Raw genomic sequence first — 15592 nt, forward strand, 5'->3', positions numbered from 1 at the left:
AATGGAATGAATGAAAAGCTAACGACATAAATGATAGATTCTGTTTAATTGATTTCGAACACATTAAACCAATGCACGAACCAAAAGACGCATGGTGTGTGTCCTCATGCTACGCGAACGGTGTAAGCATGGACTCTGCCCTGCTCCGATAGGAATCTAAATTTCTTGCTCACTTTTCCTATCCACTTTCTACCTGCCGTATATCGTAGCCACACATCTCTTCATAGTAAAAATGTGTGGCTACAATTCGCGGCGGGTAGAGCGTGAATAAAAAAAGTGAGGAAAAAATCCCGTTTGCCCTGATAGAAGCCGGACGCACAATGAGATGATATTCATCAAAATTCATGTGTTGCGTCAAAACTCTTCTGCTCTTATATCATAGGTTTTCCTTTCTTTCAAAGATTTTGACAATTAAAAATAAGATTTTGACAATTTGGGTTTCTCTAATTATCACTTATTCTCAGCAATAATAAGTTATTTCCAAAAGCAAAATAAGCGTTAATTCCACTAACCGCTTATTTTTAAGGAATAAAAGCAAAGAGAAGAGTTGCCAACTTGTCACTGCAAGCAGCGCTGAAACGAGCCAGAAGAAGAAGAAAGGATGACTTCTCTTCATATTGTTCTCTTCCCTTTCATGTCTAAAGGCCACACAATCCCAATTCTCCACCTCGTCCACCTCCTTCTCCGCCGCCGCCGCATCTCTCTTACCATCTTCTCCACTCCGGCAAATTCTCCCTTCATCCGCCAATTTCTTGCCGACACAGACTCCTCCGTCGTTCGCGTCATCGATCTCGACTTCCCTCAAAATGTCCCCGAACTTCCACCAGGGGTCGAGAGCACTGATCTACTTCCTTCCATGTCTCTCTTTCTCCCTTTCTCAAATGCTACCAAACTCATGCAGCCCCACTTCGAACAAGCCCTTCAGAGTCTTCCAACTGTTAACTGCATAATCTCCGACGGCTTCCTCAGTTGGACTCTGCAGTCAGCGTCCAAATTTGGTATCCCCAGGCTCGTATTCTACGGCATGAGCAATTATGCCCTGATCCTCAACCGCCTTGTGCGTCGGGATCGTCTGCTTGTAAACATTGAATCAGATGATGAGCCCTTCAGCGTGCCTAGCTTCCCTTGGGTCAAACTCACCAGAAATGGTTTTGATTATCCTCTCAGAGACCTTGACCAGAGGAATCCCCTGCTTCAGTCAATTGTAGAGCATGCCATGGCCACGTCCAACAGCCAGGGTCTCCTCGTCAACAGCTTCGACGAGCTGGAGTCAATTTACCTAGACAGCTGGAACCGTGAGTTCCTGCCCAAGGCCTGGTGTGTGGGACCTCTATGCTTGGCTGAATCGCCGACCCCGACAGGAGTCCAGCCTCTCCAGAAACCTGCGTGGGTGCAATGGCTCGATAAGAAGTCAGCCGAGGGTCGGTCTGTCTTGTATGTTGCTTTTGGGTCCCAAGCAGAGATCTCGTCGGAGCAACTTCGAGAGATCGCAATTGGGTTGGAGCGGTCTAAAGTAGATTTCTTGTGGGCCGTCAGACCGTAGGGAGCGGAATTACAAGTCGATGGATTCGAGGAGAGGGTGAAAGACAGAGGACTAGTTGTAAGGGAGTGGGTGAAGCAAGGGGAGATACTGGAGCACCAGAGCGTAAATGGGTTCATGAGTCACTGCGGTTGGAACTCGGTGTTGGAGAGTATATGTGCGTCGGTGCCGATCCTGGCTTGGCCAATGATGGCGGACCAACACCTGAATGCGAGGATGGTAGTGGATGAGATCGGCGTGGGTCTAAGAGTTCTCGCAAACAATGGTTCATCAGTTCGAGGTTTCGTGGACTCAGAGATGATAGAGAAGATGGTGAAGGAATTAATAGGGGGAGAAGACGGAGAGAGGGTGAGGAAGAAGGTGAAAGAGATGCAGAAAACAGCTAGAATGGCCATGGAAGAAGGTGGGTCGTCATGGCGCACGTTAGATCAGCTCATCGATGAAACCTGCAAGAGAACGTGACTTGGCTGCAACTGGGTCTATCGTATCGTTGGCACGTCACGTTTCTCTCTTAATAAAGTTGAAGCCTAATTGGTAAGTTGTCAAACACAATCTAAAAATTTCATCAGGTGCAACACTTATTAATATAAGGTCTGTTCATCCCGCTTGAGTTAACCGTTTGTTAATTGCATTGTGTATTGTTTTTATGGCGTCCATATATATAGACCTGAACTGAACTCTGCTGAACTTGCAATTGTGTATTGTTAGCAGCAACGAGTAGTACCTTTGTTAACTTGATGGCAGCGGGATTTGATCCCAGGTCTCTACTCCGACGAGTCAGAGAACCTACCAACTGATAACATCTCCTCCTGTTGTGAATTTGCAATTACTACAAAATCAATGGCAATAGTTGAGGGCTTGAGGCGAGGAGAGGAGGGTCTTTGGGGGGTGGGGGGTGGCGGGCGCGCTTGCATTTCCTGTGACTCCGTGAGACCCCCTAAGTGCCGGTTTGGGAGGGCTTTTCGGACAGTTTCTAACTTTCCAATTTCTCTTCAAGCTCTGTTTAGCGAAAATCCCGGAAAGCCAACATTGGTATTTCGAACCCCAAATTCATGGGTGCTTTCCACTAAAGCAGCTCAATTGATGCAATTTGCCTCAAGCGCAGAATCCATCCCAAACAGTGCTCTCAACTACCCTTTTACAATAAATTAAAGGCATTATATCATTTATTATTATTATTATTTTTTTTTAATTTCAAATGATTGTATTGCATGTGGTACGACCCTAGGAATTATTTTTGAAGAGAAATACACTGCACCTAATGCAGAATTCATGCCCACACCGTTCTAACAGCCTTTCCCAATCTTGCATCGGAAATATCTCCTTATGAAATAAAGCTTATTTATAAGTATGGAAATATTCTCAATCTTGATCGGTAATATCTCCCTAATGCAGAATTCTTAGCTCAAACAGAGTTTGCCCTGACTAAAGCCAAATTCCCTATAATCTAAGTAGCTTAATCTTGTCATATACTTGGCATCAATCCACGATTAGGATTCATCCTCTTATACTATGGGCTAAGAATTCCGAATTGGGCTGATTAGTCATTCTCCTTTTTTTTTTTTTTTTCTTAGGGGCAATAATTTACTCCTATCCAATTGAAGGGCATGTGTCCATCACATATTTTCATAGTGAATTTTAGGATTAGGGGTTATGTGTATTGATTATTGAGTAGGGGTGGGAGCCGAGCTAAGTCGAATAATACAAGGCATAAATTGCAATAAATGCAGAAAATACAAAAAAACTGCAGAAAAATAACAGAAAATTGCAAAAATTATGTAGAAAAGTTGCAGAAGATGCAAAAAAAACCAGAAATTACAGAAAAATACCAGAAAATTACAAAAGTTACAGAAAATGCAAAAGAATACCAAAAAAATGCATAGAATACCATAAAATTGCAAAAAATATACAGAAAATACCAGAAAATCTAAAAAAAATACCAAAAAATTGCAGAAAATGCAAAAAATACCAAAAAATTACAGAAAATGCAGAAAATACCATTAATTTGATCCTATCCCAAACAAATCAACTCATTAGGGCCGTAGCCATCCTTCTCAGTTTGATCCTATCCCAAACAAATCAACAAAATCTGTGCTACTTCTTTACTAAATTAGTAACATCTTGTAAGCCTTTCTTCTAGATTTTTTGATTTACAATCCCAAATTAGATTTAATTTGTGATTAAAGGAAATCAAAATATTAGACTTTTGGTTAAAAAAGAGTATAAAAGGAAACCTAAAGTCTCAACATAAAAAGGATCCAGTTATCAGCACAACAACAAATGGTAGCTTAGTTTTCAACGTATTAGAAGTGTCATCCACTCATGGAATCGTGAGTCAAACTACCTAGCCTTGAATAAGCATAAAATCCAAAACAGACCTTGAATCCAAAAAAAAAAAAAAAAAGAACTTGAACCCTGTGATATGAATATAAAAAATCAGAAAAACAAATTTAAAAGTTCAATAAACTCTGTACAAAATATGCAAGTCAAATAAACCCCAAAAACTTGTATAAATAAATAAAAAATAAAAAAATACTTGAATTTAGCAGTGCAGTAGCATAACACTAAATATTAACTTATCTAATATATAAAACAGATGGAAGGTCAATGGAAAAGCCCCTTCATAAGACATATATATATCAATAAACTCTGATACAAAATGTGCAAGTCAAATAATATATATATCAATAAACTCTGATACAAAATATGCAAGTCAAATAAACCCCAAAAACTTGTATAAATAAATAAAAAATAAAAAAAATACTTGAATTTAGGAGTGCAGTAGCATAACACTAAATATTAGCTTATCTAATATATAAATCAGAAGGTCAATGGAAAAGCCCCTTCATAAGACACACACACACACACACACACATATATATATATATATATATATATATATATATATATATATATATATATATATATATATCAATAAACTCTGATACAAAATATGCAAGTCAAATAATATATATATCAATAAACTCTATACAAAATATGCAAGTCAAATAAACCCCAAAAACTTGTATAAATAAATAAAAAATAAAAAAATACTTGAATTTAGGAGTGCAGTAGCATAACACTAAATATTAGCTTATCTAATATATAAAACATAGGAGTGCAGTAGCATAACCCAAAAATACTTGAATTTTGGGTCGATGACTCAACTATTTGGTTTGAATGAATATTTTTCCCTATAATTTTTGTTGTCAGAATGAATCGTTAGTTCGAATTGGACAGTCGAACTGTCAACTCGAAAATTAATGGCCATAACGGTTCCGTAGTTTTTCGCTTGTAATTATTGTTGTTAGAATGAGCCATTCATTCAAACCAAATAGTTGAATCATCAACCCAAAACCAATGGCCATATATATATATGGCCATTAATTTTCAAGTTGACAGTTCGACTGTCCAATTCGAACTAACGGTTCATTCTGACAACAAAAATTATAGGGATGACCCATTGAGTGTGTTAGGTCCATTAAGCAGTATCATACGTGCTACGTCATTTGAGTGCGTAACTCATACAACTCAAAAATGGAACCGTTCTGGCCATCGGTTTTTGGGTCAACGGTTCGGCTGTCTAGTTCGAATGGATGACCCATTATGACAACAAAAATTAAAAAAATAAAAAACAACAAAAAATCATTGAATAGGTCAATGGGTCGATGGTTCGATCATTCGGGTCAATGGATTGTTGATCGATTCAATGGTTTCTGGCCAGGGATCAAGATTGGGGTAAAACGAAACTAGTTTCCTGGATGGTTCTCAATTAAAAAATAAAAAAAAAAACAGCGATTCGACCATCCTGTTTGAATGAACAACCCGTTCTGACAATAAACATTACAGGAAAAAAAATTAAGTGTGTGAGGTCCATTAAGCAATACCATACGTGTTATGTCATTCGAGTGTGTGACTCATACAACCCGAAAAACAAAACCATTCTAGCCACCGGTTTTTGGGTGAACAGTTTGACCGTCCGGTTCAAACGGATGACCCGTCTTGACAACAAAAATTAGAAAAAAAAGAAAATGACCAAAAACACTAAACTGGTCAACGGTTCGATTAGGAAATCAATGGATCTTTGACTGATTTAACAGTTTTTTGCCAGGTATCGGGATTGGGATAAAACGAAACCAGTTGCCTAGACGGTTCCCAATTAGAAAAAATAAAAAACGGTCAAAACCATTGAACGGGTCAACAATTTGACTGATCGGGTCAATGGGTCGTTGATCGATTCAACTGTTTTTGGCCAAGGACTGGGATTGGGGTAAAATGGAACCGGTTGCCTGAACGGTTCCCGGGCCAAAATGTCCATCCATTCGGATCAATGACAGTTCGAAAACCATGGTTTTTGTGCTTTTGGATTTTCACTATTCAAAGGTTTCTTCTATTGTTGGTTTTATTCGAGCGTGTGCGATATACTCCTTTTTTTTCATTTTCTTCTTTTTTTTTTATCTGTGTATGTGTGCGTTTGGTTTTCTTCTTCTTCAAGATCTTCTAAAATGGTTTAGAGTTCACCATTTTATTTCTTTCCTTTTGTTTTTTCTTTGGATTTTCTTATACAATGTTTTTTTTTTAATTTTCTTATAAAACGGTCTGCTTTGTCTCTTTCTTTGATTGCATGTCTGTTTAGCTCTGTCTCAAATTTCACTCAATTCTCTATACCCTACCAGTGTAGGGGCGTATGGACAAGTAAAAGGTATAGATATAATTGACATTATGCAATCAAACTTAACTCTTATGACTACCTAGGACCACTAGGACAAGGGGAAAAATATCAACCCTGTTAAAATTTCTCTTGAAGTCATTTAAACAGAAATGAAGAATACCTTATATCATCATCATCATCATCACAACAACATTATCATCACTTTTTTTGGTACTAAACATTATCATCATTTAAGATTTATCACATGGAATTGGTTACATGAATCCTGTTTCACCATTTAAGATTCATCACATGGAATTGTTAAATTAAGAATGCCTTTAAGAATTTTGCAAAAAAATTAAAAAAATCTTTATTCCGACGAGTTCAGATCAGCCCCTCAAGATTGCCTCCCACAGTATACCCCGCCGTGTATTGGGAACATCTCCTGATGATGATATCATCATCATTTCTGACATTATCATCAGGAGATATTACCAATATACGGCGGGGGTGTGCTGTGGACGTTGTGGGAGGCTGATTTAATCTTAAATCCGACTGCTAAATGCCACAACCCTCCTCCTAGCCGGCGAGGTAAGACAAACACAAACTGGCAGCATTATATCAAGAACGCCCTCTACTTGTGAGTTGGGAGTACTCACGTGTTTTATTTTTTGTTGTAGACAAATTAATAGCTTCTTAACGTATCAAGACCATTTACATTGAATGATATGTCACTCGAGAAATTTGAGCCCAATCACAGGTTGGCATATTAATCCAAAGTTTGATATCTTGGTTTTACAAAATTTCAATGGAAAAAGTTGGCCGCTGATATGTAGTTTACAGGGTTAATTTTTGGAGGGGATATGGGTGATTAATCTTCCAGGCTAAACTAAAATATAGTTGTTTTTTCATGAATAGAAAGCTTGTATTCAGCCTCTACCGATGCATGAAGTAAGAGCCACAATGGGAGCTTAGGAGTGAAGTAGTGAGTTTTATTCTTTTATTCAACACACTTTGGACTCGTTAGGTTTCTTTTGAGAGCAAAAATCCTAAAACAATAATATTATATTTATGGGTCGGGATGTATCAGGCACGATTAATGAACACGTAATAGCTGTGTAACACACGTCCCCGTTAAAGACACGAATTGGCAAAAATTGAATGCCAATACCAAGACCGAAGTTTGATTTATGTTGTCACTATTCGGAGTTGTTCAACTTGATACAGGGTGAGTAATTGCCTGACTTCAATATCTCTGGTATGCATTTCCTCGCCTTTTTCTTTCTCAGAATTGGCACATAATCAAAGAAATTTAGTCTATATTAAGAATTCGATGAATTAGAGGTTATATTGAAGGTATGATCATGTTCCTTTTGCATTATCTGAGATAATAGTATCTGTTTCAATTTTGTGAGTATCTAACATACTCCTTTGGATCAATTTAATTTGAAGCAAATGTATTGGATGTTCATTAATTTGTCCAAGGTTATCAAGCTGGGCCAATTATGTGAGAGCTCAGAAGTGAGGGAAACATTTGGTTACCAAAGTAACCACCATTGAATTCATCGATCTGGTGATGATATCTACAGCTTCAGAATAGTACTCCTGCAAATCCTCTTAGGGAAGATACTTGTTAATCTAAATCTGGAGAAACTAATGCCATGAGATGAAAATGGTGAGAATAACATATTATTACTGATTCTCAGGCAAAAGTCCTCACAATAAGTGGCGACATAATAAAATTTTCAGATCCTAAACTTTAGAACAGTAGTACTGAACAGAGGCTTCAGAACTCACGCTTAAGCTAGCTCTTACTGTAAGAGAAGGAATCGTTGTTGTTTATTTCACTTCTATAGATAAAAAAAAAAAAAAACCATGGAATACAGATTTTTTTTATTGGGTTTTTACAGTAAAACAATTTTATTGGTATTATTCTTAAAAAAATACAATACATCGTATATTGTATTATATACATTGAGCTTCATAATCAGAAGCCTGGCAAACTTTAGCTCTTCAAAAAACCGAGCTAATATCACAAAATTCAACCTGAAAAAGGAACAAAAAACAAAGCACCCACTATCTTTACACGGGTAGATGCTTTGAAAAGAATACTGTCAAGAACCAAAAAGGAATAACGAGAAAAAAGGAGAGCTATTGTACGTGAACGATTCGTTCTTGTCGCACTGCCTGAGTCAATAAACCAGGCGAGCTTGGGTTGTGGAATTCATGGAGGATACTGAGGAGTGAACTGGCCTTCTTACTTGCACGGGAGGTGCCTTCTGTAAGAAGAGAGTACAATGATGGCATGAGCGAGGCGGTCTTCTGTAAAATGGCAATCACTTCTGCGCCACCGTTGATGCATAGGGACAGCAACAATGAAACGCAATGCTCCTTCGCTGCACGAGACGTCGAAGAGCGTAGAATTCCCACGAAAAGAGGTAGAGCAGAGGTGCAGAGAATTGCCATCGTTCCGTCCGGTTTCTCTCCTAGCCTTTCTAGCACCGCTAGAGAATCGGTTATAAGATCAGATCTCTCAGACGATGCCAACAGATCGACCAGCAATGGAGCTGCTCCGGCTGCCAGCACCCTCTGATGGTTCTCCGGAAGGAGAAGAAGCCCATAAATTGCAACCACAGCATTCTTCTTCCCACGGTGTGTTCCAATCCTGATGAGCTCTACCAAGGAAGAAATTGCATTTGGTATTTCTCCGATCAGTTTCCGGTACTCCTCGACTGAGCAAAGGTAAAAGAGTGTAGCAGCAGCAATCTGCCGAGATTCCACCGTTATTCCCTCTCCTAGAACATTGAGAATCAAATCCAATCCACTGCTCTCGACAATCAACATTTTGCTCCTGGAATGCTTTGAAAGGTTCAACAGGGCTGTCATAGCATTCAGTTGTGTTGATGGATCGGTTGAAGGAAGCAGCTTTAGGAGATATGGGATTGTGCCCGCATCTGCCAAATAAGACCTATTGAATATGTTTGATTTTGCAAGCAACTTGATCTCAAAAGCGGCCTTGTTCTTCTCTTCATCTGTTCCTTCAGCAAGCTTGCCAACTAGAAAATTTGCAAGCATTTTCATGGCTTCCGCGGCCGCTGGGCTTCCCGAAAGATTTGTCCTTGTTATATCACGGTTCCGGTTGCCTGTTTCTGCAACTGGAATCCGGTTATCAGAATAGAACTGCCGGATAAGCTTTCTGAGAGCCGTGTTGGAGACCAACTCTGTATTTGTTAGCTTCTCCCCTGTTTTGGGACAGGTGCTGTGTCCGGCCCTGAGCCACTTTTGAATCGATGAGCGATCGTAGGTCTGCCCGGTTGATACGGTTACAGGATCGGTCATAATCTCAAGAGAGATGGGACATCGGAAATCCTCTGGGTTCAGGCAACTAAGCACTTCCGAGTCGTATCTTGCTTCCAATCTGTTGGTGCTTCTGCCATCCACAGCATCGAACATCACGGCACGGCAATAGCTCATAAATCCCACCAGACTGCTCAGGAGCAGCACCTCCCTGTCGTATCCATCCGAGCTCTCCAAATCAATCTCCTCGTCCAAGAATTTGATCTCGTCATTGCACTCGTTCCAGCTTCGGATCTGGAGATGGTCCAGAACACGCCTGAGATCATTGGGGTTGGGCGAAACCCCGTTCTCAAATTGATTTAGAATCGAAAGAACACTCCTGGCGGCGAGTTCGTCATCTGGGTCGACATCAAATTTTGCCTTGTGCGCCTGCTTGGCTACTAATTCGACCAATTCCCTCACTTCTATTGGGACGTCTATGGAGTCCAAAGGGAGAACGTCGAGCGCCGTAGCGATGGCTCGGATCAAAATGCGAAACTCGGTCGAGATGCGCTCGCACTTCATCAGAACCCAAAGCCGAACACCTTCACGGGTGCAGTCTTCTAATAAATACCGGAACTTTTGTAAGGCGATATGGAGCTCGGAGAAGCAGAGAACGACTGAATCCGGAAGAGACGATCGACAACGGTCCCAAACTTCTTCAAAGAAGATGAGGAGAAGTCCAATTTGGCGAATCGTTTCTCGCGCATGTCGCTTATGGATCGCGACTACCTTCAACTGGTAATCGTTGATTTCACGAGAGAGACTAATGAGATCACGGAGAAGGGTTACCGGCGAGACGTATTCACAGGGATGAACGGCCGGAAACTTCAAAATCCGGCGATCAGACTGTTGTGTCATTGATTGAAAGTGAAGAAGGGACGATCAAAGAATACACGATTGAAAATAGAAACAGAGAGACAAAGATAAAAAGACAAAGTAAACTTTTGGGATTCTTTCCAAACTGAATGAGTTGGGAATGTGAGTCGATCCATATATATAGCATCGCGCGGATAAGGACAAAAGGGATCAAGGAAATATTGTTTAACTACACGTGTCGACTAATCAGGCGTTTGTGATTACTGCGTTGAATCCTACAGATAGATACGCGTTCATGTTGGACACTTGTCCTGAAAATATAAGGATCGAAGAAGTGATTGTGTGATTTCAGAATGAGGATGAGGAAATGGGACCCACGCACGCACCGAATTGGATACGTGGCAGCGCGACGAAGTGACACCATGCCCGGGGAATGGGGAGGAGTCCCGTGGTGTCGACTGTCGAGACTCGAGAGAAACATAAACTAGAAAATACGAAGCAACGAAGATGGGTCCTGAATATAATTTGATATGTGAATGCCAAGTGTAGCCTTTATTAAACGCAATTATCAAGGCTAAAAATGACAATTTACACAAAAGACTTTCCTTGTTAAATCCTTTTCTCCAATAATCCGTATCTAAAAGCAATATATCTTAGGTATCTTATTGGCAGTTAGTACTTTAATGCTCGGATTTATTTACAAGAAACAATAAATATTTTACCTACAATAGGGCGTAAGTTTCGAAAACATTCATGTAGAATAAGATATTAGGATCAGCCGACCACGGATAATATCATATCCAACGATGGCATAAATGTCCAAAATTCGATTCAAACGGTTAGATGTTTCGCACGTTTTGGTGTGGATTGCGGCATTTATACGATATATGAGTTTGGATTATCAATCATCATCATCATCAACTATTATGTGTGGAGTTGGGTCAGGTTACGTGAATCCTAGGGCTATTTCGCATTCAGTTCTGTTAAGTGCCTTATTCATAATTTAATTACTAAATTATTACGGGCCTAAACATCATGATATGGATATGAGTTTTCCGTTTAGATTGAACTTTTCAAATGAAAATTCCATATGTTGTGGTGTTAAAATTAAAAAGTTGTAGGGAATGGATGTGGATCGGAAATAGGGCTGTTAATGGGTCGGGTTTGATCTGATAAATCCGAGTTAGTTGGATTGGTTATCGTTTTAGAAATTAGAACCAAGCTGATGGGTTAGTTTTAAGTACTAATATAGTGCCTTAATTATTATGATTTAGAACCGGTTCCATCTAGTCTGGAATTGATTTAGACCAAACTCAAATTATATACATATAATATATACATTATATAATGTATAATATATAATGTGGTGATTTGAACACGCACCTCGACAATACATGTGATAAGACCTCACTTAATGGCACATCGTCAAATCAATTTAGCTTATGAGACCCGAGTAGCATCCAACATCCGACCTAAAGTGGATCCGATTTCTGATTTGGTCACATAACTGTCTCAGCCTACTCATCCGATTTGAGCTGTCCGCGACCTGAGAGGCCTCTGCGAGTATAGTGTGCCTTTGACATGACGAGCTCCTCATTTGGAGACCGAATCAGCCCCTCATAATGTTCCACTTGTCACATTTTGGGAACATCTCTAGATGATAATGTTATTATCAGAAGATGTTCCCACACAGCACATTCCTGCCGTGTATTAGGAACATTGTGGGGTTGATTTGAACTCCCTCCTTTATCTCCCTTAGTAAGGAATGACCAACCCGTAACTTATACAAACATGGGACCACTTGGCATTATTAGAAGCCCACTTCCCCCACTTCATGGGGAAGTAGATACAAGGCACCCGTGGATTGCAAACAGGTCGCCTAGGTGTGCCCTGTGGATGGCGGACGTGCTACTACTAACCATCTAAACGTGCCCACTAAGATCGACAACCTAGCTCGTCCTTCTTGCCACGTCTAAATCGAGCCCCGAGGCTTATATTAAGGGTAAACAACCACGGTTCATATAGATATAATCGTCACAGCCCACTGACTGAGACACCCTCCGATATGCCCTTACAGTGGGTGTATCAGGAGTCTAACCGGTTCAGGGTGTGGAGGAGGCCTAAATCAGTTCTCTTGAATCAGTTACAAAAAAAAAAAAAAAAAAAAAACACCAAAAGCTGTATCGATTCACCCAATACACCTATATCGATATATCGGACATATCGATATTTTGAATCTTTCGGGTTTCAGTCACCACTTGGCAAATTACTTGATTCTAGAGACACCAAGTTAATCCCTAGAGAGACATTTTTTTCTCCCTGTTCTATGATAAATTTGTTTTGTCTTTAGGGTTTAATTTTCCTAAGATATTCTTAATAATCGAAGCAACTGTACCAGGGTTTTGTTGATGCGCATTCACCTCTTCAGCCGCAACTCCAATTTCTTTGATACTCTCCTTCCCCTTATTTCTCTTAGTTATTAATATTTAAAGGTGGCAAATTATGGAGGAGGCTGAAGCCCTTATAAAGTCCTATTGTCCCTAACCCCAAGACACCTTGTATTCCAAGTAGGAATATCTATTACAATGGGTGATGTTATGGGGCAAATCCACCTTAGCATTCCATGGAGTCTCTGGTTAGACTTAATTAGGATTTGGGCAGGTTGAGATTGGCCCACGCCAAAATTAACCAATCGAAATAGTGTTACTGAGCGAAAACTTATAATTGAACATACCCTTTGATAAGGATAATGCCGGTGTTCATCATGAGATGGGTCAGCGTGATCATTCTCTTTTAAAAGAAAAAAATGACAACACAAAACTCAGCGGCACATCATGATCATGAATGTATCTTTAGGGGGTCCGTTTGATTTATAGTTGGAATCGAAATCTATTTAGTACAGACAATAAATTAGAATGAGATTTTATTCTCAAGATAGAGGGAGAGAATGACCATTCTGACCAAATGAGCCCTTGATTGAATTCATAGGGGATGTTCCCAATATGCAGTGGCCATGCTTGTAGAGTGTTCGCAGGTTTTTGATTTCAAGAAATTCCATAACAGTTGGGCGAAGCCGAAGTTGGATTGAAGTGATTTCGGGTTGGTTTTGGATTGAACTAAATTCTGCTGACTCCGACCTGTCAACGTATCTCAAGCCATGATTTCTGATAAAATTAAAAGGAATCCGATGGAGTTATTTTTAATTAATCTAAATGAGATTAATTTTTAAAGGAATATAACTTGTTAACATCAGTAAATCCGTAAGAAATGCCAAAGTACTCTAACAAAATTGAATGTGAGTTCAAATCTGTATCATAATACTAAAAATAATTTAATGTCTTTGCCAATTAAAAAATAGAAAAAACCTTGGACAAACTCTGTGAAGAATGTGACAAAAACGGGTCCCACTTGATAAAAAAAAGAGTTGTCCGGTATCATGGCTATTACCTGAAAAAATACAACAAAAGAATTATTGCAGGGGAAAAGCTTGTGCCAAATTAATTTTTTTTTTTTTTTACACCAACGGATGGTGGATCACTCTTGAAAAGCGAGAAAATCTATTAAAAAAATGGTTTTTAATATTTTCTGACAATTAGGTCCATTAAGACATATCAGGTGTCACATAAGTTTGAATAGTGAAAAAATGCCATAGTGTTCTCTAACAAATGGTTTTCAGAGAAAAGCGGTACTTTGATAAACGGTTTAAGCAAACAATATTTCAAATTTTATTAGAAAAACACTTATGTGGCACTGAGCTGATACTAATTTTTAAATAAATAATAATGAAACCAAACAGCATTTAAGTTTTTAACCATAAAGGGAGGGGGTGGTGTAACTGATGAATATATTTAACAAGTACAAGTTGGTCTAGTCTACTTTAGCCTTAGAAATGCCATAAAACCAAGTTTCATATAAAAAAATTGTGAAATGCCCAATAAGCTTGTTCAGTGATACCCAAAAATCTGAGGCCCAACCCAACATTCAATCAGATTATCGTGGATTTAGATGAATTATTTATGTAATCGGATTAGATTTAGATTGTGCAATCTGCATTTAATTATTAATTGGATTAGATTTGCATTTAACACCATCTAGTTGGATTATATAATAATATTTATTGATTAATCATAAATTTTATATAATTATATTTAAAATTATAAAATAAATAAATTATATACAATAAATTTAGTATATTATATTTACATTATTTTATTATATATAAAAATTGAAAAATAATTAACTTTTTAACATTTTTTTTTTTAATTTTAAAAAATTAAAGTGGAGTCAGATTAGATCCAAATCCAATTTGAGTTGGTTCGAATTCAAATTCAAATCCCAAGTTTTCAAATACAATTGGTTTTTAGATTGAATTCGGATACAAGTTTTCAATAATCAGATCTAATTCGGATTTTGTTGAATGGATCTGATTACATCTCTTTGCCCAAATGTCCAAATAAGACATAGGAATGCAAAGGTCTTGGCCTCTTGAGTTCCTTCTAACCTCCGCGTAGGCATTGAGATTATATTGGCATTGCCAGGTTTAGGGTTTTACCTTGGCTATAAGGTTTATCTTTCCATGGATTTGAAATTTCGATCTAGTGAGATTTAGGATTGAAAAAATTGGTCTCCATTAGAGGCAGTTTATCTTTTTGTGAAATCAAATCAGTCCTCTCCCCTCTCACAACGTCAAACATTTCTCGATCATAACATTATTTTTAAAAAATGATCGGAAAATGTTCCCAATACAACACCGCAGGAATATGCTGTGCGAAGTTATGGGGAGCTGATTTGAATTCCTTTTTTGCATCTTATATGACTTTTACGCCACTCACAAAGGCAAAGTTCCCTTGTATTATTTTTTCGCTTTTCTTAGTTATTGTATTTCTGGATTTCTAATCGGAGCAGAATTTTACCCTACAGGCTTAAAGAATAAAATAAAATGCAGCAGGGTTTCAGCTTTGTCGGGTGAATTCATCCGCCAGATTCCTCGGATACCCACGGTATGATCAGATGATTAAATTATATCACAGTTCGCGTTGCAATAACCCAGAAAATTAACCTAAAAATATTCAAAATGCTGCGAAGCAGATGAAGATGGATCAGATCAATTTAGAATCCCTAAACTGGTGTAAGAAATCTATAGCTACCATTGGACTATCATCGTTTTTTTTCCTGTGGAATCAGGGTATCAACTGAACACCCGAATCTGCTGCTAGCAAATGTTAACTGTTGCAAAATTTGGATGA

General features: G+C 38.6%; 1 protein-coding gene and 1 pseudogene across 1 annotated transcript; one reads left to right on the top strand and one right to left on the bottom strand.

Annotated features, from left to right (window-relative positions):
• Nucleotides 1–377: 377 nt before the first annotated feature.
• Nucleotides 378–2155, top strand: LOC104593231 (UDP-glycosyltransferase 90A1-like; annotated as a pseudogene).
• A 6050-nt stretch (nt 2156–8205) lies between these two features.
• Nucleotides 8206–10514, bottom strand: LOC104593232 (U-box domain-containing protein 19-like). The gene has a single exon (XM_010252997.3). The coding sequence runs from the start codon at nt 10386–10388 to the stop codon at nt 8343–8345; it is 2046 nt and encodes a 681-aa protein (XP_010251299.1). The 5' UTR covers nt 10389–10514; the 3' UTR covers nt 8206–8342.
• Nucleotides 10515–15592: the final 5078 nt, after the last annotated feature.

Source organism: Nelumbo nucifera, chromosome 3 (genome assembly GCF_055504915.1).
Source record: "Nelumbo nucifera cultivar China Antique chromosome 3, China Antique-T2T, whole genome shotgun sequence".
Taxonomy (NCBI): domain Eukaryota; kingdom Viridiplantae; phylum Streptophyta; class Magnoliopsida; order Proteales; family Nelumbonaceae; genus Nelumbo; species Nelumbo nucifera.